This window comes from Equus caballus, chromosome 22, assembly GCF_041296265.1.
Source record: "Equus caballus isolate H_3958 breed thoroughbred chromosome 22, TB-T2T, whole genome shotgun sequence".
Taxonomy (NCBI): Eukaryota; Metazoa; Chordata; class Mammalia; order Perissodactyla; family Equidae; genus Equus; species Equus caballus.
Genome location: NC_091705.1, coordinates 18,006,145 through 18,032,356, shown reverse-complemented (window position 1 = coordinate 18,032,356; position 26,212 = coordinate 18,006,145). Strand labels below are relative to the sequence as shown.

The window sequence follows — 26,212 nt, the reverse complement described above, 5'->3', positions numbered from 1 at the left end:
GTGGTGAAACTGGCAGTTTTCTTGTATGAAGTTTGCAGGAAGGCAATTTGCTGGTATGGTTTAGTATCTTTTTGCCTCTTTATAAGCACGTCTATGGTTACTATTCTAAAAAAAACACAAGCACTCATCAAAGATACTTGTACAAGAATGCTCACCACGTTTTTTGAAAGAGCAAAAATTGCAAGCAACTCATGGGTCCCGATAAACTATGGTTTAACCTTTCCTTTGATAATTTTGTAGTGGCTAAAAAAAGTGAATCAGACATATATATACTGATGTGAAAAGATGGCCATGATTTATAATGAAGTAAAAAGAAGCAAGCTACAGAGCAAATAAATGATTCCATTTATGCTGGGGAAAAAGATCTGAAAGTTTGTTCAAAAATATGTTTAGGGGCCTGCCTGGTGGTGCAGTGGTTAAGTTCGCATGTTCTCCTTCTCGGTGGCCTGGGGTTCGCCAGTTCGGATCCCAGGTGCGGACATGGCACTGCTTGGCAAAAGCCATGCTGTGGTAGGTGTCCCACATAATGTAGAGGAGGATGGGCATGGACGCTAGCTCAGGGCCAGTCTTCCTCAGCAAAAAGAGGAGGATTGGCAGTAGTTAGCTCAAGGCTAATCTTCCTCAAAAAAAAAAACCAAACAAAAAAACCAAACCAAGACAAAACAAAATGTATGCGAAAAAATTCACAAGAATGGTTAGTCATCAAAGTGTTAACTATGGCTGCCTCTTGGGAGAAAGGCATGACAAAGGACTATTTTCCATCTTTACTCTTAATTCTTTTTTATGTTTGATTTTTTTTTTCAAGATTTTTAAATTTTTCCTTTTTTTCCCCAAAGCCCCCCAGTACACAGTTGTGTATTTTTACTTGAGGGTCCTTCCAGCTGTGGCATGTGGGACACCGCCCCAGCATGGCCTGATGAGTGGTGCCACGTCTGCGCCCAGGACCCGAACCGGCGAAACTCTGGGCCACTGAAGTGGAGTGCACCAACCCAACCACTCAGCCACAGGGCCCCTGATTTTTAAAAATTATTTTTAATTGTGGTAAAACACACATAACATAAAATTTACCACTTTTTTTTGTGAGGAAGATTGTTGCTGACCTAATGTCTGTGCCAATCTTCCTCTATTTTTTCATGTGGGATGCCGCCACAGTGTGGCTTGACAAGTGGTGCTAGATCCACACCAGGGATCCAAACCTGTTAACCCCTGGCTGCTGAAGCAGAGCACACAAACTTAACGACTATGCCACTGGGATGGCCCCCCAAAATTTACCATCTTAACCATTTTTAAGTGTATAGTTCAGTGGCATTAAGAACATTTACACTGCTGTGCAACCATCACCACCACGCATCTCCAGAACTCTTCATCTTGCAAAACTGAAACTCTGTACCCATTAAACAATACCCCCTTTTGTGATTTGTTTTTACAGTACGTATGCATTTTACACTATTCTTAAAAAAATAAAAATATTAAAGAAAACACGGAGGAGGAATAGAAAGATAGGGTACCTAAGCAAACTTATCAATGGCTGATTAGTGTTAGTTTATTTTTCCTTTTGCATTAACCTTATGCATACAAAGAAAAAAAGTGATAGGGAATGTAAAAATCTGAGGGAAGCCAAACCCAGCAAATGGCATGGCTATCAGCTAAGTGGGAAATGTGCCCCACTGCCCAGGCATGCTCCTCGGCATCTCTAAAGCTGCTGGGAAGGGGAGACAAGTGCAAATCCAAGTGCCTGGTATTCAGGAGGCTGCAATAATAAGAATCTTCAGAAAGTCTGTCTGTTTTGCAGCCTTTGCCAGGTATCATGGAACTCCAGGAGTGAGCCCCAGAATCCTCCAAAAGCAAATCAAAACGCAACGCACACGAGAATATTCCCAGCAACATTATTCACAAGAGCCCCAAACTGGAAACAACCACATGTCCCTCAAGTGATGGGTGGATAAAATGTGTCCATCTACGCAATGGGACACTACTCAGCAGTAAAAATGAACACACGACTGGGGCTGGCCCCGTGGTCGAGTGGTTAAGTTCGCGCGCTCCGCTGCAGGCGGCCCAATGTTTCGTTGGTTCGAGTCCTGGGCGCGGACATGGCACTGCTCGTCAGACCACGCTGAGGCAGCGTCCCACATGCCACAACTAGAAGAACCCACAACGAAGAATACACAACTATGTACCGGGGGGCTTTGGGGAGAAAAATGAAAAAATAAAATCTTAAAAAAAAAAAAAAAATGAACACATGACTGACACGTGCAACACCACAGATAAACCCCAAATACATCATGCCCAGGGAGAGAGTCCAGGCACACAAGAGGACATACTATAGGACTCCATCTATATGAAATTTCCAGGAAAGGCAAAACTCCAGACAGAAAGCACATTAGTGGTGGAGCTGAGGGCAGGGACTGACCACAAATGAGGAAACTTTTTTGGGTGATGCAAATGTTTTAAAACTGGATCATGGCGATGGTTACACAACTATATAAATTTACTAAAAATCACATTGTACACTTGCAGTGGGTGAATTTCACGGCATGTAGATTACACAGCATTCAAAAGACAAGACAACTGAAAAAACCACCACATGCGCATCAGAAAAACAAGAAACCCGCCCCCCTCCAAAGACCCTGCTTGAATTCATGGTTGAAAGGCAAAATCTAAATAGTATGTGCAGCCACTGAAGTTTGAATTAGACTAACAAACTCTCACATCTATCTAGCGACTGATCTGTCAATCTATCTGTTTGGCTGTCTGTCTACATGTCTGCCAGTCACTCAGTGTCTACAATCCTAATGCTGTAGGAGTTTCAGTGAGAGTAAGTTGTCACCCAGCAAGGCTTTTCTCTCCAATGCAGTCAGTAAAGATTTTAAAAATGTAATAAAAGCTTCCACACCTCAACACACTTAACTCCGCCCAAGCCAAATAAAACAATTCTTTGAAAGAATATTGGGTAAACAAAAGTGACCTACATTTACACACGGACATTAGAAGAACAGGACCTGGAATAAGATGGCATGAGGACAGGATGAGGAACACAGGCTTTCTCTGTTGTCCCCGGAGAGCTCTGGCTATTCCTCTTGGAGGCTTTTCACACTCCCATTGACGATCTGGGACATCACAAGGTCCCAGGTCTTTCATCAACAGGCATCCAGTAGGTCTTCTCTCTGAGAACTCTTTCAGTGGCGTCAGCAACTTAGAAACAAACTTTTCCCTTGGCCCTTGAGTTCCTTGGTCTCATAGTTTATTGAAAATAGAACCCCTAGGCTGGAAGCACACGGGGCCACCTCCACTGCTTGAATCCGTCTCTCCCCATCCAGACAATTCCGTAAACGCCTCTCTCCTCCCACCAACCAACAATACAAACAAATAACAAAACCCACCTCCTGGAGTTTTCACGCTCTCAAGAAGGGGTTACAATTTGGACATAATCACTGAAGACTCCTTACTAGCTGGGAAGCAGCTTTCAGTATCCTCCCGGCCTCTTATTAAAGCTGATGTGCCTTTTTCTACTGAACAGTTACAAAAGTGCTATGAACTGTTGGAGTTAGAAAAGCTTTTGTTAGGGGGCCGGCCCCGTGGCCGAGTTTAAGTTCCCACGCTCTGCTTTGGCAGCCCAGGGTTTCATTGGTTCGGATCCTGGGTGCGGACATGGCACCGAGCATCAGGCCACGCTGAGGCAGCGTCCCACACAGCACAACCAGAGGCACTCACAACTAGAATCTACAACTATGTACTGGGGGGCTTTGGGGAAAAGAAGAGGAGGAAGAAGAAAAACAGAAAATTTTTTTTAAATTTACACATTTTGAATGCATTTAAATGGGGCAAAAGAATATATAATGAAGGAATTCATTTTGAATAAACTCTAAAGGGACAAAAGGCTATACAATAAAAACTTAGTCTCCCTCCCTTCCTCGTTCCCTACTCAGGGAGTTTTCCTATGAACTGTTTTGTACCTTGCTCTTTTCATTCAACAATAGACCCTGAATATGTTCCACATCACAAGAAAGCTGACTCATCCTTCTTAACAACATGTTATATGGATGTACCATAATGTATTTAACTAGTTCTCTGTGGATGGATGTTTAGGTGGTTCCCCAACTTTTCCTAAAACAAACAATGTATAATAGCTGTTCTTGTGTACAGACATATCAATTCACACATGTGAGTATAACTATGGTATAAACACCAAGGGGTGGATTTGCTGGGTCAAAGTTATGTAAAATTGTAATTCTGACAGATATTGCCAAATTGCCTTCCACAGAGGCTAGATTAATTTGTACTTTGACCTATAAGCAGTGCATGAGAAAGCCTGTTTCCCCGCATTCTTGCTAAGATAGCATATGAAACTTTTTGATCTTTGCCACTACAAGGCTAAGAGCCACTGTAGTTTCTTTTCTTTTCTTTTTTTTTGAGGAAGATTAGCCCTGAGCTAACATCTGCTGCCAATCCTCCTCTTTTTGCTGAGGAAGACTGGCCCTGAGCTAACATCTGTGCCCATCTTCCTCTGCTTTATATGTGGGACGCCTACCACAGCATGGCTTGCCAAGTGGTGCCATGTCTGCACCTGGGATCTGAACCGGTGAACCCCGGGCTGCCAAAGCGGAACGTGCGCACTTAACCGCTGCGCCATGAGGCCGGCCCTATCTGAGGTTTTGATCAGCTTCTTTACCTTGGTCCTACAGCCTGCCTGCATCTCGCTCTGAAAGCCAGAGAAGAGAAGCTCTCTTGTCTGACTACACAACTTAGCTCCATTTTTTTTGGAATTGAGATATAATTGACAGATAACATCATACTTTAGCTCCCAGTTGTAGGGTGCCTTGTATGTTTGCAATGGTTTCACGGGTGCTATCTTTGCTCTTCTTCATTTAATTGTAGATTCTGTGAAAACATCAGCTACCTCTTGAGCTTCTGTATCCCTCTGTCTACTCAGCACATCATAGGAGACTTAAAACATGGTTTTATTTATAGCACTCCATACTTTAGGAGGGGAGAGAGGGGCCAATGCCACAATCCTAACGTGACTGGGGATCACTGTGCCTGTACCCCAAAGTCATGTCCTGCTAGCCTGAGTCTTCCTGTCCCCTTTGGGTTGACAGCTCTTTGGCTGTTAGATTTGAGTTGGTTTTGTTCCTGGGCTATGTAGAGAGAACTCCTTACCAACTAAGCAAGCAGAAGCTGGAGGCCAAAGAGCCTGACGACAGCCCTAGTGACCCCCACCTTCAGTGTCCTTGCCCCCTTCTGGGAGGATGATTCCTTCTGTTTCTTCCACTTTTTAGGCAAACGTATATTTAACACTGCCCTTCTATGTTTGACATTTATGCCAATGATCTGCCATATGTGAATTCTTTGCGAAGTCGCTGACATGTTCCTGACAATTTTTTCAGGGGTAGACTGAGTTTCTTTATTCTTAGCATTAGGCTCAACTGCCAAAGCAAGGGATTTAATGGGGAATCTCTTGGGCAGGAAAGTGACAGGAGGGTCCCCAAGGGCCAGCTGATCCCATCATGGAGCAGGTGACTAGGCAAGTTTAGCTCTCTCAGCATCCTTGCAGCATATGGGGGTGGGTGGCAAAGGAAATATCAGAGGTGGTCCCTATCTCCAAGGAATTTGCAGTTTATCCGTAGAGAAAAATCCGTGAATGTGGTACAATTAGAGGTGTGGGTCCTGAAACTATTCTCAATTGTGGTTCAGAGAAGGGAAAGACCCATGTGACCAAGAGTAGAGAAAAACTCTTTTCTGGAAGGGATAAGACTTGGATGCGGTCTCAGGGCAGGGGTTCTTAGATTTTGGGGTCTGAATCAGGTGGTCCATGAGGTTGAATGAGGAAAAACTACATCTCCATTTATACCAACTTCTAATGGAAATTTAGCATTTCCTTCCATGACGAATGCAGGCAACAAAACCAGTATATTTCAGTGTACTTGTGACTTTGTAACCACCAGAAACACAGATTTTTCCTATTGTATCACAGTTGCTGTTTTCCAATAATGCTCACACACATCATCACCACTTTGAAATTATGCTGGTTATGAGACCTGCCACTAGATCCTATTATTTACTCAATTAATTAAACTTAGCATATATTAACATACCCATTTTGAAAAGCATTTTGGTTACTACTCAATATAATTGTTTCATTTTGTAATCTTATGTATTTTGTTTCAGTAATTTGAAAACCTTATTCTCAGGTCCAGCAGTTTCGGGTTCTTAGCTGCTAGCTTAGTTCTTGGCACACAGTTGCTGCCCAACAAATAAACGTATAAGTAAACAAAAGAGGCACAAGTTTGAATAGATAAGATGGGGCCAAATTACTGACTTAGCAACTAGAAAATGCATGAATACGTTTTATTTATGAATTATCTAGGTTCGGAAAAATGTAACGCAGTTTATTAGGATAGATAGCATAAAACAAGATGGCTTACATTAACTAGGAATTAAGCAAGGCAAGAGTAAAGTCGAGTCAAGAGTGAAGCTTAAAAATAAAACAGCAAGAAATGTACAGATTTGATTCTAACAGACAATGCAAAAAAGAAAACCTGGACAGTTGTATAATTCAGTGTCCTTAAAAAAAAGGCCAAAACGATTGTTTAGAAGGAGCAATTTCTCCTGAAGATTTTATCAAAGAAGAGCTGAAATTTGCTGTTCTGCCACGATTCACTGGAAGCTACGCCCTCCAGACATAACCTAGGTCCATGGACATTAAGTTGGATCTAAACCAAGGACTGAATAGGAACTCCACAGAAATGACCAGGAATGGGCTTCTTCTGAAGAAGATGCCAGTTAGGGAAGCAAGAGGAGCTGAGATGGGCCTTTGAAGACCACACTTAAAACCAGGACCAAGGAGAAGACAGTGCCACGAGAGGCAGACACAGCTGTGGATGACAAAAGGGTCTACACGGAAAGGTGGCCTGAGGCAGGCTCCTCAAACAACTGCCCAGCAGGAAATGGAGAAGAGCAACAAGCACAAAACTGGATGGAAACGATGTGATGAAATCACCCTGTGCACTCAGAGGACCAGTGACCCAGTTCACATTTTCTATATCTGGCCAATGAAGTGCTGACTCACAACACTAAAGGGCGAATTAGGCACAAGGAAGGGGCAGGATTTCAGGGGACTTTATGTCACCAGTTATCCTAGGAACCTTCAGGTTGGAGATGCGCACTTAAGATGAGAGTTGGTGAAGCAAGAGAAAGATAATCTGTGTATGACTCCACTCATATGAGGAATTTAAAACTATGGACCAAGAACAGTTTAGTGGATACCAGGGGAAAGGTGGGGTGGGGGGTGGGCACAAAGGGTGAAGTGGTGCACCTACAACATGACTGACAAACATTAATGTACAATTGAAATTTCACAAGATTGTAACCTATCAATAACTCAATAAAAAAAAAAAAAGAAAAAAAGATGAGAGTTGGTGACCAGCTGGTGTCTTTATTTATATAGACGAGCCCTCTTTCTCATCACCAAAGGCTCATTTGGCACTGCAGTGGGGAGTCTGGTGTGCGCCATCGTGGGGTCCTGGCTGCTCACCAGCACCTGCTCTTAACCTGGGCCATGACAAATCCTTCTGTCCTAAGCATTGAGGACTCCAGCTCTGTGAGCCGCTCTCTTCTTGCTCCTTCATTCCTGTGAATGGAGAGGGGCAGTGCACACCATGCTGGGTGCGAAGACCCCTAGGGACTCCAGCTAACTCACGGGCAGCTGACCACGCTCGCCAGAAACTAAAAGATGAAAATTCAGAGACCAGTGTACATTTATTGGTCTCACCCTGCAGTGCTAAACAGAAGATTACACAAATTAATTCTAATTTTGATAACTAAATGATTCAATTTTACACTTCCACGCATTCACATTAAAAAAAAGAGAATAGAGAAAAAGTATCTTACTTTGGGATTCAAGTCAAAGAAAGTGTAGTATTTAAACCGTAACAGCAGCTGCTCATCCTCCTGGATGCCTTGTTCCATTAGAGAACGCGAGGAGTCTAGCCAACTAGAAAACAATAGGATGAGTTTTAAAAGTCAATCAATTTTACACATATATATTATAGTATTATACAATATGTCTATATATACATATACACGTAAATGTATACATGTGTATATATATAGACATATGTATGTCTATATACAGACATACATATATATCACACAGACACATATACCCCCTTGAACAAAGTCCAAGTAAGTAATATAACCAAAAACCAGTAAGCAAGAGGACTTGACAAAAGCTTATAGCTGCATTTTTCCTCACAGCTTTTACAGCTTTCCAAGTGCGTTTTGTATATGTATTTTTTCTCAGCGACACTTTAAAGTAACTCAGTGAAGGAGCCAGGGCACTTCTTATTTTTCTTATTTTTCTTGATTTTATGGATGAGGAAACTGAGTCTCAGTGACATTAAGTGATATGTTCAAGGTCACATGTCTTGCGGTGGAACCAGAATGAGAACCTGTACTTGCTGACTACCCACACGGCCTCTCCTCTACACCAGCTGATCCAACCTAAAGCTAGCTCTATCCTTTTGTCTAGAACTTGCTGTAACGATGGAAATATTCTATATTGGCCTGTCCAACAGAGTAGCATCTAGCCACATGTGGCTACCGAAGATTTAAATGTGGCTAGGGTCATGTTTTAATTTTAATTAAATTCAAATTTAAATGTAAATATCCTTATGTGGCTAGTGGCTCCTGTACTGGAAAGTACATTTCTAGAGTGGAAACATAAATACTGGGTAATAGGGAGGGGTGGAGATTACAAGTAACAACAAAACGAGGCGGGGATGAGCGTCATCCAACACCACTGATTGAAAATGGCTTCAACATCTATTACATTAGGCCCTGTGGAGAACAAGGATAAGGGAGATGCAATCCCCATCCTAAAGGAATTGACAGTCCAGTGGGGGAGACCAAGCCTCATAACAAAGGAACACAGTGACAGTGGAGGCAGCAAGGTGTTTGTTAGAACAGAACTCAGAGAAGTGACTGATCTTGAGTTGTGACATCTGGGAAGGAGACACTATGTGGCTGGGCCTTAAAGAGGCAAGGACTGGCCAGCAGAGCAGGAGAAAAGGAGAAGAATCCTGGAGCAGAGCAAAACGTAGTGGCGAGGTAGCAACAGAAAGCGAGTGTGCCCCATGGTGGCACGGGGTACAGGAGAGCACAGTAGGATAGGGAGCTATCAGCTGGGCCAGACCTCAGAGGGAGGAGAATGTTGTTAACAAATTTGACTTTATTTGGTGAACAAGAGGGAGTGAACAGTTCGAGTGTATTTTCTGAGACCACTTCAGACAAAGCTGAAGGACTCACTCCTTAGAATGCCTAAAGACAGATGTGGTGTTCTATAAGACAGAGTGGGCCAGGTGGGCCACCTGGGGTCTCCCCCACTGACCCATGGGGGCCAACTCACTTATAAACTGCTCTACATCCCATAAAACACACTTTGCACACCTGTAGGGGCAAAGAATTAGCAGTTACACATGGTAAACCACTGAGTTACCTGAACACATAAATGCTATCACCCTTTAAAAGTGCTGAAATGACCACAGGCCACATTTTTCCCTTTTGTTGTTAAAATCAGTACTGAGTTTTGCTCACAGTATATAACTCCCAGGCGTGCTAACTTCAAAACTAAACAAACCCTCTCCCCTATCTCTATAGCATCTTACTATATCAACATCGGTTCACAGAGAAGCAAAATGGAGCCACATCCTTACCCGGCGTTAAGCTTGGCTTTATCAACCAGAGACCGAGGCTGGTACATATCAGCAAGCGCTTCTGGTGACTGGGGGGGTTGGCTGAAGGCGAGGATGCTACAGTTTTGTTCGGTCAAAGGGCTGTCACTGAACCAAGTCATGGTGGACGAAGCGGGCGTTCCGTTGACGGGGTCATACGTGGGAGTCATGGTTTTACTGTACAAGCCAGGACTTACTGCAGGGCAGAGGGGAGCACGCACTATGATATGAGATTCTTTGGAAAAATAAGTACTAATATTGCCTATACTGAAATGGATTTTGAATTTAAATGTCTGTACCATTTAAAATAATTAGATGAGACATGATTGATGGGGAGAGAAGTTATACACAGGTAAAGCTCTTGCCTGAATATTTAGCTCATGAAAGCTTGGGCATTTATAGGCTGTCAAAGTTTCCAAAATCAACCCAGACAAATGTTGGGGACTATTTCTTTCTCAATAATTCAAAATTCTCCTACTTCAGCAGTGAGCTTTGGCACGAATAGAGAACCAGAGATCTCACAGAATGCATGTACATACTATATTTTGGGGCAGATCCCTTAAAAAATAGCAGTACTTGTCAATTTTAAGAACCCTGCTAATTGATGGTTTATAAATCATCTGACTCTAATTTGCATAAGGAAAGCGTAAATAATCCCTCTTATCCTTTGCATTGGGATATACTATGCAAGAAAATACTCAATGTTGCAAGCAAGTTAGAGCTTTTATTTATTCATTTTTTATTTATTTTATTTTATTTTTTTTGAGCAAGATCCGCCCTGAGCTAACATCTGCTGCCAATCCTCCTTTTTTGCTGAGGAAGACTGGCCCTGAGCTAACATCCATGCCCATCTTCCTCTACTTTATATGTGGGACTCTTGCCACAGCATGGCGCACCAAGCGGTGCCATGTCCACACCCGGGATCTGAACCGGTGAACCCCAGGCCGCCAAAGCGGAACGTTCGAACTTAACTGCTGCGCCATTGGGCCGGCCATTAGAGATTTATTTTTATGTAAAAAGAAAAGGATGATGCTTTTCCAGAATTTTACCTGCCCTCCTGTTACATGACCAATGCAAAATTTAAAGTGAATTCAGGAAAGAGTCACATGAAGACAGCATCAGGAAAAGACAAGTATATTTGAGTGACCCAAACAATCTCCTTTCCCCCTAAAGGCAAGGCCAGTTCTACTAAAGTTTTGAATTCATCAGCAACATAATACATACAATTAAAATAATGAGCTGTAACACATACCTTGTTAAAAAAAATGGTCAGTTCTAAAATTAATTAGACATCCTTTCTCATCACAGGAATCCTGCAATTTTGTTTGAGGGAGAGGGGGCGGGGGGAAGAGGAAAGGCAGAGCAGAGGGGAGGAGAGTTCTTGGGATCTAAGAATTTAAGAAATTCTTGGATTTAAGAATGAACTAGGGCCAGCCCCGGTGGCCTTAGTGGTTAAGTTCCATGTGCTCCGCTTCAGCAGCCCAGGTTTGGTTCCCGGGCATGGACCTACAACACTCATCTGTTAGCGGCCATGCTGTGGTGGCAGCTCACATGAAGAAAAAAAGGAAAAAAAGAGGAAGATTGGCAATGGATGTTAGCTCAGAGCGAAGCTTCCTGCGCAAACAAAAAAAAGAGTGAACATTTTACACTTGTCACAAATCTTACCTGGTGAACCTGAAATGGTTGGTGAACACTCCAGGTTTAAAATATCTTCAATGATGGGCTCCTTATTATTTTTATCTTTTTTTTTCTTCTTTTTAAAATAGTCACTAGAAGGCTTTAACAAGGAAAGTTCTTCTGATCTTCTAATATCTAATAAATAAATATATATAAAAAAGAAAGAAGAAAATCAAAAAGTAAAGAGAAAACTCCTTCTAAGACTCAGTCATGGTGGGCATCCGAAACCATTTCTCAGGAAATTCCTGAGAAGTAAATGGACCCAAACTGAATTCCTTTTGATGAAATGGAAGGGGAACAGAGACGCTCCAAAATGGGTGTGTGTGTGGGAGTCAAACAGTGGAGGGAGATTCAGTCTAGTAAAATTTCTAGTTTATTTTTTCATTTACTGTGAAAATATTTTAAACACACTCAACACAAAGGGACTAGTATAATTGTCCCCTTCACGTGCTCATCACCCAGCTCAGTCACCACCAGCATTTTGCTATTCTTGTGTCATCTGTTTACTACCAATTCTTCTCTCACTCTCTCCCTCCAACCTTCTTTCCTCCTCCCTCCCTCCCTTTCTTTTGTTTTTTAAACAACAACCAAGGACTCTGGCTTTTTTCTTTATGGACCAACATCCTGAGAACCTTTCTCTTACACAACACCCAAGAGCTAATTACATCTATGTGGTGGGCATCATTGGTGCCCTACCCATCTCTTCTTGGCCCTCACCATTTCAGTGCACTCTGACTTGACTTCCAGTGGTGGCTAGGACACGTATCTCTCTGCCCAAGGGCTTGCTCTGGATGCCAGTGTCTGCACTGCTCAGATACAGATGCCAAGAGTCCATACAAGTTTGGAGCATTAACGCACCCAAGAGCAGCCCTCAATGACTGGCGAGAATGGTGTATTAACACTCCAGCTCCCTCACCCCTTGGATGGGATAGCTCTGAGGCATGTCTACACTGTCTCCCAGAGGTCCCCAGTTGCCCACAGTGACATGATTGGTGACGCTCACCTATTGGTGGCCTTCTCTTCCCACTCCCACTTCCCCATCCCCAACCCGTGTTTCCTTGCATCACCTCCCAAATAAATATTTGTACTTGAATCCTAATCTCAGGGTCTGCTTCTGAATAACTCAAACTAAGAAGATCATGCCCATTTTCCTCCATTAATCAAACACATCTCTAATTGTCATTGCCATTCAGAAGTGATAACTATGCATCACACGGAGCTGCTATGATCCCAGGTAAAAGTCAAGGAATGCGGATGTCAGTCCGAGTCTCTGGGTAGCTCTCCTGGAGGCAAATGCACTGAGTCTGCAGGTCCTCCCACTTTTGGGTTCACACACTGCTTAGTGCTGAGACTGAGGTGAGCAGTTCAGCTTGATTCTCTCCCTAGTAACCAAGGGTGCCTGATTGTCAGGTTGCAACATGCACCTGTGACCATTCTGAATGCATAATTTACACACAAAACCTGGAGACGAAGCAAAATTTCCAGTGGAAGCATTAGAAACAAATCAAAACAAAAAGCCCCTATAGCTTCTACGTCCAAGATCTGTGTCTTTTCTTCGAGGGAAAAACCATCATACTGCTAAATTTGCTTTAGGTTCAATGGATCAGATATAAAACATGATTATTAGGAATGCCAAGCTATGCTCTAAAACTACCATGAAGATACAATCTGGGAAAGAGAAGAACATATGACTGCTTTATTTCAAAACCTCAAGTTCTTGGCTCCAGCGACAACGTGTGCTTCCAGTCCACTGTGATGGGTGGAATGTACGACTTTATTTAATCATTTACTTTGTTTTCTAATCTTCATCAGAATCTTACTGAAAACAAGGTGCCCTGGTGCTTGCCATTTGCTCACCACACCTCAGGGACACTACCAGAGCTTATGTTCTAAATGGAAGGCTTCACTCATTTGTTCACTCAACAGTTACTGAGCAGCTAGTGTGATGGGCATCATGCTATGTGTTAGGAACACAGATGTGTCAAGAAACAGTTTCTGTCTTCACCCTATTTAAGACCATCCCAGCCTCCAGTGCCCCACACTGGCACCCCCAATCCTATATGTATTACCGTACCTTTTCCTTTTTTTCTCTACCTATCTCCTTTTAATCTTATTTTTCACATTTATTATTTATTTTGTCTCTGTATGCTAGAATTAAGCTCAAAGAGGGAAGAGATCTTTGGCTATTTTTTTGCTAACATATCCCTACCGTTCACCACAATACCTGCCTAATCCATTCATATTTGTTGAAGGAGGAATGAGCCGTTTATAGTTTCATGGGGAAGATACAGCACTCACTCATATATTGTATACACTGTATTCAAATCCCGGACCTTAGCCTTGGAACCGAAGAATCTATCTACCCACTTTCAAAAATATAAAATAACAATAGCTTCATGATGCAGGGTTTGCTCTCATTATGAAAGTCCCACAAAGAAATGGTTTGGGCAGTACTGTCCCTAATGACTGTTAAACTCATGGGACACTAACCCCTAAAAATTAGATTTCAATCCATAAATAAGTATACCTTTCTGCTTAAAATCAACTCCACAAATGATTTTTGTGGACAGAGCTATTTACTGGAGCCAACTGTCAGTGAAGCAATTAAGATAATGCAACACCATTATCTCAAAAACAATAAAGACACCTTGGCTCTATGGTGATAATGATTTAATGGAACTCTTTTTGTTTGTCTTAGATACAACGATGAGTTTCATCCGGCTTGGAGAAATGAATTTTGCAGGGGGAAATCTTAATGGGTTTGTCTCTTCTGCTTACAAATCTCTTTTGAAACAGTTTTAAGCATTGAGGAAATGAGTCTGAGTTATTTCAATAATGTTCCATTTGGTTTAACTCCATTTAAATGGCTAAAGTCCCCAGAACTGGGCTTGAAAAGTGTGTTTCCTAATAAGGAAGGCAACTTCTTGTAGACAGAAAGCACACACAATTCTCCTGCCCTCTTTTGCTAAGGGTCCAAAGGGCATGGGGGCCCCCGGGGTACTCACTCAGGGCTCTGCAGATGTCACTCACAGCCTTAAAAACCACAGCCGAGAAGCTGACTCGCAATCTCACCGTCTTCACATTCGGCAGGCGGAGGCGAAGCATTTTATGCTGAGGGGTGAAGAGAAGCTTTGCATCTGCCTGGACTCCGTATTTGTCCAGAGTCCAGTGCGTTTTCAGAAGCCAGCAACGTTTCTGTTCCCACCAAAGGGCAAAGTCTGACCAGTCTTGGGATATGTCTGCAAAATGGAAAATACAATGAAATAAAATGAGTGCGTGCTCTAGAGTCAATTTCATTATGCATAAAAACTGAAACAAACAAGTGATGTTCAGCTTCCCGTGTCCTTTTACCACTCAAGGCCCAACAATTCTTGGCTTCTCTTCAAAGTCCATAAGGTGGGGCAGGTAGAAAACAGACACTGAACCTTACCACTGTTACATTTAAACACTGTGGAAGGAACAGAAACGTACAAATTTTGTTGATGATGAAATGCTGAAGTTCTTTCCTAAAATTCTTTAGTGCCGTGGCCGTGCCTGGGAAGGCCAGAGCTGTTGGTTTTGTTTAATCAAGATTCTCTCTCTAATAGAAATGCATCCTTACACCACTGGATTCCATGGGAATATAAACAGCTCCCAATCTAAGCCCACACTGAAGCTCTGTAAAGCTGGTATTTCCCTCTTGGTAATGTCCACCTCCTTTATCAGTACCACCATAATCCCAGTTTCCAAAGTGTCTACATTGAAATCAGAGGTGAAGATTTTCTCTCTCTCAATGTCAGTGTCAACACTGAATCTTTCCCCTCCTTCAGCGTGGGCATCAGAGTTGGATCTTGTCCCTTCGTCAATGTGGGAGTCAATATTCAATCTTTTATTTTGCTAATTAAGAGCCACCACTATTTTTTTTTTTTTGGTGAGGAAGATTGGCACTGAACTAACATCTGTTGCCAATCTTCCTCCATTTTAAAAAAATGGTTTCTTGGGGCTGGCCTGGTGGCGTAGTGGTTAAGTTCACACACTCTGCTTGGGGGGGCCCAGGGTTCGTGGGTTCAGATCCTGGGCGCGGACCTACACACTGCTCACCAAGCCATGCTGTGGTGGCATCCCACAAACAAAGTGGTGGAAGATTGGCACAGGTGGTAGCTCAGCAACAATCTTCTTCAAGTAAAAAGAGGAAAACTGCCAACAGATTTTAGCTCAAGGCCAATCTCCACCCACCCCCCACAAAGAAAGGTTTCTCTCTTTCTCTTTTTAAATTAGCAAACCTTTCTCTCAATGTTGTTACTAGAAGTATAAACTGCTATAATTATTTTAGAAAATCCTAGTATTCAGCAATTCCTCTCTGAACTATATACCCAACAAAAACGCCTATATATCGTCACCAAAAGACATGTACCAAAGTAGCCTTGTCCATTAGAACCTGAAAATGGAAACAACCCAAATGCATATCAAAAGGTAAATGGATAAATGTGGCATCATCATACAGTGGAATATTATACAGCAATGAGAATAAATGGACCCAAACTATATGCAAGAATATGGATAAATTACACAGACATAAAGTTGAGTGAAAGAAAGCAGATGTGTAAGCATATATCCTGTATAATTCCACTTTCATATTGTTCAAAAACAAGTAAAATTATTCCTATGGTGTTAGAATTCAGGATAATGGTCACCCTTGTCGGGGCAGTGACTGGGAGGGGGCAGGTGCAGGACTTGGGCAGGGGAACAGGAAATGTTCTATTTCTTGATCTGGGTGGCGTATTTCTACATGACTGTGAAAATTCATTGAACTGTATACTTATGATAAGTGCACTTTTCTGTATGTACATTATACTTCAACAAAGACTTATTTTAAAAAGAAACTGTATCTCACTTGGTAAATGAAAAGCCAACATCCATGGCCTTAGATAGGAGATAAAAATAACTAGAAAGAAAACAGAACCTTCTTAAATTCTAGGTCAATCTGTTGACTTTTGTCGTGAAGACTCTGACCCTGGACACTTTGTTTGTGTAAATAGGGAGAGGAGCAAACGATGGATGAGTGTTAAAGACACACTAGCACCAGGCTGCCGCTACCACTGAGCAATCCAGCACTAACAGAGCATTGAGGCAGCAGTTCATTGCCATGCTACCTAAAGTCACCCTAGACGTCACAGTGGAATGAGCCCTGTCCTTGTGGAAATAGGGCTTTAAACCTACGGGGAGCTTTTGTTTGTCACCAAAGACTCAAGTTCTTACAAGGGTGGTCAGGGGTTCAGTTTGTGGCTCTTGCAGGTTCCCTATTTATTTTCTTCCTTGGGGGAAAAGGCCTGTTCTTTGTGCCATCGCAAGATGGATCATCAGAAAAATAGACCATCAGACAACCTAGATCAGCCATTTAGTGGTGATGCAACAGACAAGGTTATCAACATAGAGAAACCATAAAGAGATAGTAACTTACTGATCTGTTCTACCAACTTGAGCATCACTCCCCCGACATGCAGATCTCCGGACACTCTCAATGTGATGTCTTTCTGCTCCTCTTCATTAGGATGGTCAACTCGGACCACGAGCTCCCAAGAAGCAGACGCAAAGTCACTGGACGAGAGCATCGTGGCAAATGCGGGTGTCTGAAGCATAAAAGGGCAGACATAGATCAGAACATGAGAAGGAAAATGGAGCCTGCCAGGAGATCCTGCAGAGCAAAACGGGGTTTTTTTTTTTCATTTTAGTGTTCTCTTAAAAAAACTGTGCAGGGTTCCCAGGGTCCGAGATTAAATTCAGCATTTTAATTTTAAAGACAAAAAGTCTTATAGAAATGGTCTCAAGCCTTCTAAATTTATGTTCTTTATCTTTCCATGCCCCCCAGACCACATGGTTATTTATTTTCTGTGCCTGCCCAACGCACCCATCTTCATTTTCCCGCTCTACTGACTTTTCTTGATCTTCTCTGAACTATTCCAGCAATAGGAAACAAATCATGGCAAACCTCGATGATAGCTTTTTTAAAAATCAACTTTATTGAAGTATAATTTGCATACAATAAAACAGATTTTAAATGCACAGTTCCACGTGTTTTGTTGTATGTAAATTATATCTCAATAAAGCTGATTTTAAAAAGGATGCCATTAAAATCTTTCTCTGCCTCCAATGTACATTCATATGTATTATGACACTCCTTCTAAAATATTGATGACCTCTTCTGGTCAGAAAAGTCAAAAAATAAAAATATAGCAAAATAGTTTCTATTTCAGTCACATAATATGTAGTTTTACCTTAAATGCAGATAAAGATATAGGTCACTAATAATTACTGTCACGTATTTGATTTACTTGAGTTACTGTTTTATATCACATAAAAGGTGATAATTAAGTGCATCAATTAAGTTTTGGGACAAACCTTGGGCAAAATATTTAAAACAGGAGTGACAGACATACAAAGCCCACTTTTCAAAGTACAGACAGGGGTGAGAACTTCAACCCACAGTGTTCCTCTCATTGGAGGGACCAGAATGAAAGAAGCTAAGAAGGATCAAAACTGAAATGTTTCAGGGGGTAATAGGAACACTGGAATCCCAAACTGGCAGAACCTAAAATGCCATCTCTCTTAAACAGAAAGCAAAGGCTATTACCTCTCCTGGCTATTTTAAGATTTAAAAGAAAAATCAGTCATTCAAGTGATAACAAATCTTTTTCACCTTAGTAGGTAAAGACAGCTTATGAGAAGTCCATGTTTTCATTAGGCCTATTTTTGAGAAACATCAGAGCACCCAAACACCTAAGAAAGGTTTTCTCTAGCTGAAAGTGCACATGAATGCCCAGAGGATCTTCCCAACACGCAGATTCCATTCGGCAGGCAGGTCTCTGGGGCGGATGAGAGACTGCATTCACAACAAGCTCCATGCGATGCTGGTCTGGGGCTCACAGTTTTGAGGGTAAAACGACCAAGTGAAAAATCGGCTCCAGGGCTCAGTTCCTCCCTTCAACCTACTCAAATCAACATTAAGGGAAAGACTATGGTGATATCTGAGAAACACTATTTTTAATAATAAGCAATAATTAAACCACCAGTGTCATACTAGTTTTGTGTTCTTTTGAAACTGTTTACATTTGTAAATGTATGAGAACCTCAAAATACACAAAATAGGTAAACACTGCAAATCTGAACAGGCTTGGGACAGATTTTACTTGTTCAAATCAAATTCAAGAGTTCAGAAATAGCTCCTTATGTCTTTATGACCAGAAGGATCCCAGTGATGTAAGGCTTGTCCCTCCCAAGGCAGAGGCATACATGGAGATGTCATGCATAGGCGGTGTCACACATGATCATATTGGGCTAACCACCCATCTCCCCGTCATGTTCAGCCTCAGGGCCTTTTATTATGTAGTACGTGCTGGGTGATGTACTCTGTATTTAATTACTGTTCTTGTGTTATCTCCTTCATTCTCTCAGCAACCCCATTTAGAAATGAGGACAAAAGGCTCAGAGACCTTAGGCAACTTGTTGGAAGTCACAGAGCAAGTTAGATAGTTGAGACTAGATGGAAATCCAAGTGTTTCTAACTTCTAAATCTTAAACACCACGCTGGGACACCTCCTTGACAATGTTGCAATGCCAATATGAAACAAAACTCTTAAAACCACAGGGTGAAACCCTCAGCTGCCTTCACTAAGCATTTCTACTAACATAATCTTTCCCAGTGAGGGGATAATAAAGACGTCTCCTTCATAGTCAAATTCATAACCTGGCATTGAACTGTCTGACTTTAAGATCCGTACAATTTCTAAAATACTGATTTGAGGCTTATTTAAAAATGTTTTGTACATAAAGGAAATACCTTTGTTTTAAGGTGACTTTTTACTGCTTGTTTCATGAGCAATCAGACATAAAGTCTTTTCCTAACAGGGGCCATCGAAACACTTCTCATTTAGGGAATAGATGCAGATCCCCTTACAACGAAATTCAGGCTAAAGTATGACACACTGGTTTGCCCACATTCCTCTCTTATCTTTCTGCGCCTTCATTTTGGAGTGAATTTCTCCGCAGCAAGCTGTTACTTGTTGAGAGAGCAGCAAACTTTAACCAGGAAAGCACATCTTAGAAACGAGAACAAGAAGCAAAACGCTCCGACAGACCTGCCTGCCCTGGGTGAAGCCCAGCTGCTACCGCCTCCTGTTCTTTATAGAAAATGCAAGAAAGAAAGAAAGAGGGAGAGAGACAGACAGAAAGATGGGGGAAATAGCCCCCGACGCTTCCCCCTGGAAGATGAGAATGTGTCCAAAGGCCTGCAAGGTCCTGGAGCCCGCAGGGGGTGAAGGGGTTGGATAGATGGTGGGTGGATACCCCCATCAAGGCAGCACCCTCGGCTGGGCGGAGAATTTATTTTCCGCGGCCAGATGCGCAAGGCTAGAGAAGGTGGTCACACGCCGAGAGCATTATTTTCAATTCAACAGCCATTTAAACGCAAGGGGCTGAAGAAAGAAGGCGGCAGGGGTCTCTGAAGTCAGCGGTGCCCCTCCCAGCCCCCTGCCCCCTAGTCCCTTAGCACCCACCTCCGTTCCCTGAGCCCGTGGCGTGCGGCCTCGCAGACAGGCACGTGGGGGGCTGCGCCCCTACCCTCGGGCAGGGACCACCCAGACCGAGCTGGTGGCGCGCGCTGGCGGCGGGGGCGCCCGGTGGCGGTGGCGGTCGGCTAGGCTGCGGCGGGCGAGGGCTGCGCGCGGGGCGCCGGTGCACGGTCCCCGCAGGCCGGGCCCAGGCCAGCGCGGCGGGGCAAGCGAGGGCACGTCCAGCCCGGGCCTGCTGGGTCTCGCTCCCCCGAGAGGAGGCGCGTTCCGCAGCCTTTTTTAAGGGCCAAGGGGGGTCAAAGGCTGCCACACAGCGGGAGGGCTGGGAGAGCCTGGGACGCACGCTCGCCCCGTCTGCCCCTCCTGCGATCTCTCATCCTGCCCCCGCCAAGGCCGCCTCCGGTTTTCCCGGCTCCCCGAGGCCCGCCCGGGGCTGGCCCAGGTGATTAAAGTCCTCCTCCTACCCCTGCCTTCCAGGTTCACACACAGCCCAGGGTGCGTCCCGGCCCGAGACTCTAAGCTCCAGGCTAGAACAACCTCTCTCCTTTAAAGAGCCCCGAGGACCTGTGAGCGCCTGCTGGAAAAAACAAAAGCGGTGCATCTCTGAGTAAGAGGGTGAGGTAAACCCCTGAGAAGGGAGAGGCGCCCGAAACGCGAACAATGGAAGACCCTGGGGCAACCCCAGGCCACGCCCCATGCGGAAGTCTGGGGTGGCTCACCGCAGACTCACCACCCAGCCGCGCTGCTCACCTTCCTGTCGGATCTACTTCCAAAGAGCGCCGGAAGGGTGGGTGACCTGGGGCAATTTCCACCTCTCCAAGCTTGCTTTGTTCGTTTGACACACATTGGTTGAGCGTTTATTCTCCAGGCTTGGGGCTGAGTTCTGAGGATACAGTGGTTACAAAACAGACATGGAAATTAGAGTTTCCTCATCCGTAAAATGGGTAGAGGGATGCAACATCTGCCACCGTTACACCGCACCATTACAACGCAGTACAATACAGGCTTCTGAGTTACATCAAGTACATAAAGCTTGCCATAACTTAAATATTAATTTAAAATGTTATAAAATTTAGAAGTGGAATCCTTGTTTTTCCTTGAATATTGCCAATCAGCCATTATTATGGTTTTGAAAGCATTTTAAGTATAGTTTTAAAAGGTCAGTTGGACAACGGTCAGCAAATATGGGATTTTATAGTTAAAACAATGAAAACTTGAAACTGAATTTCCTGATTTGGTAGTTTGTCAGCTGTGGGAATGGAGCCAACTGTCATCTGGGCCCGTTTGCCTACATGCCCAACACCAGCCCAGCAAATATGCTCTTATCTTGGGCAGAAGATGTCTAAAGCCCACCTTCTGAGACCTTGCTCATGGCTGAGGAGAACAGAGACTGTCAAGATCCTGTGTGTCATCTTGAAGTAGTAATGGCTTTATTTACACCCAATTGGTTTCTCATTTTAGTTGAAAATATCTGGATTGTGCTAAAGAATTTAACTAATTTCACGCCTTCTGCTTGGCCCAGGTTATTTTTTAAGCTTTTAATTGAAATGTTATATCTTTATATTTATAGGCAAGAGCACACATCGTGAATACACAGCTGATGAATGTTTCACACACTGAACACACCTGTGTAATGAGCATCCAGATCAAGAAACAGGACATATCAGTCCACAGAAGTCCGCAGTGCCCCCTTCCAATGACTACCATGCCCACCAAGAGTCACCACTCTCCTGACCTAACTCTTGAGGTGGGCTTTGCTGATCTTTGTATCACGTGTAAATGCAATCGGACAATATATACTATTTTGTGTCTGGTTTCTTTTGTTCAATGTTATGTTTTTGAGTTTCATCCATGTTGTGTCCTTTTTTCTTTTTTTTTCCTACCTGGTTATTATTCTCATGACACAGGTCTCACCAATCCCCTAAGGCCCTGGGTTAGAAGTGGATTAAAAAGTGTATTCTGGTAGCTGGCCCAATGGTCTAGTGATTAAGTTTGGTGTGCTCTGTTTTGGTGGCCCAGGTTTGGTTCCTGGGTGCAGACCTATGCCACTTGTCCGTGGCCATGCTGTGGCAGTGACCCACATACAAAATAGAGGAAGATTGGCACAGATATTAGCTCAGGGTGAATCTTTCTCAGAAAAAAAAAAAAGTGTATTCTGGACTTCAAAATTTCATACATATATAAACAAGCAATACTCATTCTATCTCCCTCTTAAAAGACAAGCAGGATCAACACTATGAGTCAATTATTTAATTAATCCACGTATATTAATGAAGCTTAGTTGTTCATTCAGCCACTATTGCTATGAGCTAGACACTGTAATACATACTGAAAACATGCAGATTAACTAGGCACAGACTTTATCTTCAGATCCTCACAATGATGCTAGGGGATAAAGAAGAGGGGTGTCTAGTTCTTCCAGGTGAGCAGAGTGGAGGGGAGTATGAGAAAAGGTTTCAGAAAGGAGGTGATTTTTGAGATGGAATTTTTTTTTTAAAGATTGGCACCTGAGCTAACATCTGTTGCCAATCTTTTTTTCTTCTCCCCAAAGCCCCCCAGTACATACTTGTATATTCTAGCTGTAGGTCCTTCTGGTTGTGCTATGTGGGATGTGCCTCAGCATGGCCTGATGAGCAGTGCCATGTCTGCACCCAGGGTCCGAACTGGTGAAACCCTGGACCGCTGAAGCAGAGCCCGCGAACTTAGCTGCTCAGCCATGGGGCTGGCCCCTGAGACGGAATTTGAAGCACTGGGTAAGAGCTTGATAGTTGTCTATAATAACCTATAGTCTCCAGGAAACTGTCTTAAGGCATCTTTTAGTCAGCAGATAGCTACTGTGCTTGAGTTAGAGGGTGGTGGATAAAGAGGCGCTATGTCTCCCGACCTCAAAATCTTCCATGTTTACAGTGCAAATATGGAAACAATAACCATTATCAGGTACCCATATACCAAAAAACTCACCTGAGAATTAGTGCCCTCAAAAGGAGAGTTAGTCACATCTGCCTTATCATATGGGATGTGAGTAGACTGGGGTGGATGAGAGGCGTGGCCGTGTTCCGTGTTCCCTGAACGGAAATAAAGGAGGAGAGGCCCTTTGAGAGTTCCAGCCACTTCAACTTGTTAAACTCAAGGGACTTTCTTCCTCTAGCACATTCCCACTTCCTCTAAATGAGCCCTCAAGGTTTTAAAAATGCTATATACTTAATTTAGAGAGAATGGAAAAGCTCCTGGAAGGAGAAAAGAGGAGGAGTTTTGTCTTGATTGATGGTTTTATTTGACAAAACAAATGGGGTGCTATCCAATGAAAATTTCTTTCTTAAATATTCAGCTTATAAACATGCTAAAAGTCTGGCAACTAAGAAGCGACAACAGACACCTAAAATGTATTTTCATTTTCACACACTCTCTGGGACTCAGGAGCTGTGTTCATGTTTGTGGAGACCGTGTTCTGCTTAGTGCAAAGAAGCAGAATGTGCCTATTACTGCTACACCGTCCTCTCCAGCTGGATGGATAACCAGCACTTTCTATGCCCAGGCAAGTTCTGTAATTTTTCTCCTTGTGAGGGTGGAGAGGGTGTGTCCTGATGTATCTGCAGGCACCAGATGAAGGGTGAGGAAGAGCAAAGAAAAGTAAGAAGGCCTTGCTGGAGGCTGCACTGGGGCCCCCCACTGAGAATGAGAGGAGCAAGAAAGGTGAGGCTGCCCTCCCTCCCCTCCCCTTCCTTCTCTCTTTCTCTTTCCTTCCTTTGCATCCATCTCAATCAAAGGGTACACTGATAATTAATTCTTCCTCTTCTCCTGATTATGAAGTTACTTTCCCTGGAGAAAACTAACAATTTCCTCTAGAATCTTCCAGAGATAGTTTATGCAAGTACACTAACTATTTTTGCCTTTTATGCAGGTGATAGTATTCTACACATATTCTACTGCATTTTGCTTTTCTCACCTTAAAATATCTTGGTGATTGTAGGGGCCATTAGTCACAGTCATGGCTGCCTACTATCCTTGGAAAGTCCTCTTTATATTTGTAGAAATCCTCATGTTATTATCCCAGTCTAGAAATCAGAAATGCAAATTCCCAGCCTCCCTTGCAGCTAGGACACAGGCCTACAGCCTAGACTCTGTCACTTGGATACACTCAGGCACTGATATCAGCTTAACACAAGGTTGACGTAAGGGAAGCCATATTGTAGAAAAGAAACCACATTGTAACTTTGAATGACCTCTGATTAACTAACGCAGACATGCTCTGTAGATTTTGTGGCCCCTCCCAGCTGCTTTAAGATGGTAACTTTGTTCTTTTGAGTTCCTTAGGAATGTGATGACCCCCAGCCTATGCTGACAGCCATCATCAATGACAACTGAAAGATCATGGTATAGGGCATTGCTCCATTCTCTGAAGCATATCCAGTAAAACAAAGGACTATCAGGAACTGGGACCAGATGTCTGCCCCGACCCAGAGACTAGCCTCCTCCCCCACCTGGAGACCACCCCCACATATAACTGTCCTGTAGTCTTTGTTCTGTAAGATAGTTCTTTTGGACATTATTTGGACATCTTCCTTCCTGCTAGCAAGCTGTAATAAAGTCCTTTCTCTTCTACCACCTTGCCTCCTGATTATTGGTATGTCTTGTGGCAAGGAGATGACCCCACTTGGTCAATAAGAGCATGACTTTAATTTGGAAGTGAGTGGGTTTTGGAGACAGGATGCACTTGGAGTTTCCATTTAAGCCAAGAATCATTGATGGATTTTAAAATGAGGGCGTAAAAGTGTGATAAGAAACAGGATATTTGTTGTCTCAGAGTATCTCCCTGCAAAATACTTGTCAATTGCATGGGGAAAGATAATTACATTAGAGTGGAAAAAATTGGCAGATGTCACTTTAACCAAGTGATCAGAATGAACATTCTCTGTAGCAATGCATACTGACCCCACTCACCTCCTGATATGATACACTGAGAAGGGCACTGCATCGCTTCCATGGTATTCTTGCCCATAATGTCTAACCTCAATTTAATCATGAGAGGATGTCAGACAATCCAAAACTGGAGAACAGTGTACAAAACAAATCACTAATACTCCTCAAAAGTGTCAAAATCATGAGAGACACAAAAATTGTGGAACTGTCTCAGATGAGAGGAGACTAAAGAGGCATGACAACTAAATGCCAGATCGAATCCTGGAACAGAGAAAGGACATCCGTGGGAAAGGCTGTGAAATTTGAGTAGGGCAGAAGATTAGTTAATAGCATTGTATCAAGACTAATTTCCCGGTTTCCATAATTGTACTGTGGTTATGTACGATGTTAACAAGAGGAAGCTGGGTGAAGTTTCTCTGTGTACTATTTTTGTGACTTTTCTGTAAGTCTAGAATTATTTAAAACGAGGAGGAGGAGGAAAAGGAGGAGGAAGACAGGAGCACGCCCTGACCCTGAAGCAACTTACCTAGAGGGTAAGGACTTGGGGGTTCTGGAGGCAGCCATGACCTTCCAGTGAGCAGAGAAAGGGAAGACCATGTACAGATGATTGTTTGTTCTTGTAACTCAGAGTTTTCAAACTGCATTAGGGTTTTGAGGACCGTGTCCAGTGTTCTTATCACTGGCAGTGACTTTGTAACGTGGTGGTTCAAGTTTTGGAGACTGACAAATCTGGGTTCCTCCAATGGTACTGGTGACACTTAATAGATCAGAGGGCTTGGGCATTTTTTAGTTTGGTTCTGTGAGCTTCAGTTTCTGCTCCTGTAAAATGGAAGTAATAATACCAACCTCATAAGGTGCTGTGAAATGAGAGCATGTTCATAAAGCACTGAGCACAGAGCCTGAAACATGGTAAATGTTCAATAAATGCTAGAGTAATAAGAAAGCAGGAAAGATTGGTGGTGTTCTCTGGGAAAGAGGAGGAATCGGAGACTCCTAGGGTGTTGCATCTCATCCCAGGGAGGTAGGACTGTGCTCACCTCTCCTCCTTTCTTGCTCACAGGTAAGGGATCAAAGAAGTGGAGGAATCGTCACTTAGGTGAACCCATAGGAATTTATTAACTTTCTCAGACTGCATCACAGGGAAAATGTGACGGTCTATACCCAGGTTAATAGGAAAAAGGAACTTGTCACAGTGAGTTCCTTCTAAACCCAAATGCAGGTGTAGGGTGCTTGAGAAATATTGAATGATTTCTGTGATGCTTTCTAGTAACAGATGTTCAGTAAACATTAGCTATTCTTATAGTAGCAGATAGGATTTTGAAAAACCCAGAATGCTGAATG

General features: G+C 43.1%; 1 protein-coding gene and 1 long non-coding RNA gene across 2 annotated transcripts in view; one reads left to right on the top strand and one right to left on the bottom strand.

Moving 5' to 3' along the window:
- FERMT1 (FERM domain containing kindlin 1) overlaps positions 1 to 20,658 on the bottom strand; it is a 40,978-nt gene extending 20,320 nt beyond the window's left edge. The window contains exons 1-6 of the mRNA XM_001493949.6: positions 19,937 to 20,658; positions 16,846 to 17,014; positions 14,411 to 14,644; positions 11,394 to 11,540; positions 9,711 to 9,924; positions 7,888 to 7,990 (exon numbers count right to left, since the gene is read on the bottom strand). Coding sequence (XP_001493999.1) covers positions 7,888 to 7,990; positions 9,711 to 9,924; positions 11,394 to 11,540; positions 14,411 to 14,644; positions 16,846 to 16,996 — 849 coding nt within the window. The 5' untranslated portion in view covers positions 16,997 to 17,014; positions 19,937 to 20,658. The remainder of the gene's footprint in view (positions 1 to 7,887; positions 7,991 to 9,710; positions 9,925 to 11,393; positions 11,541 to 14,410; positions 14,645 to 16,845; positions 17,015 to 19,936) is intronic.
- LOC111769960 (uncharacterized) lies at positions 19,401 to 24,553 on the top strand. The gene is made up of 5 exons (XR_002802801.2): positions 19,401 to 19,676; positions 20,429 to 20,738; positions 21,522 to 21,698; positions 23,369 to 23,644; positions 24,266 to 24,553. It is a non-coding gene; the product is annotated as an uncharacterized lncRNA (long non-coding RNA).
- Positions 24,554 to 26,212: the final 1,659 nt, after the last annotated feature.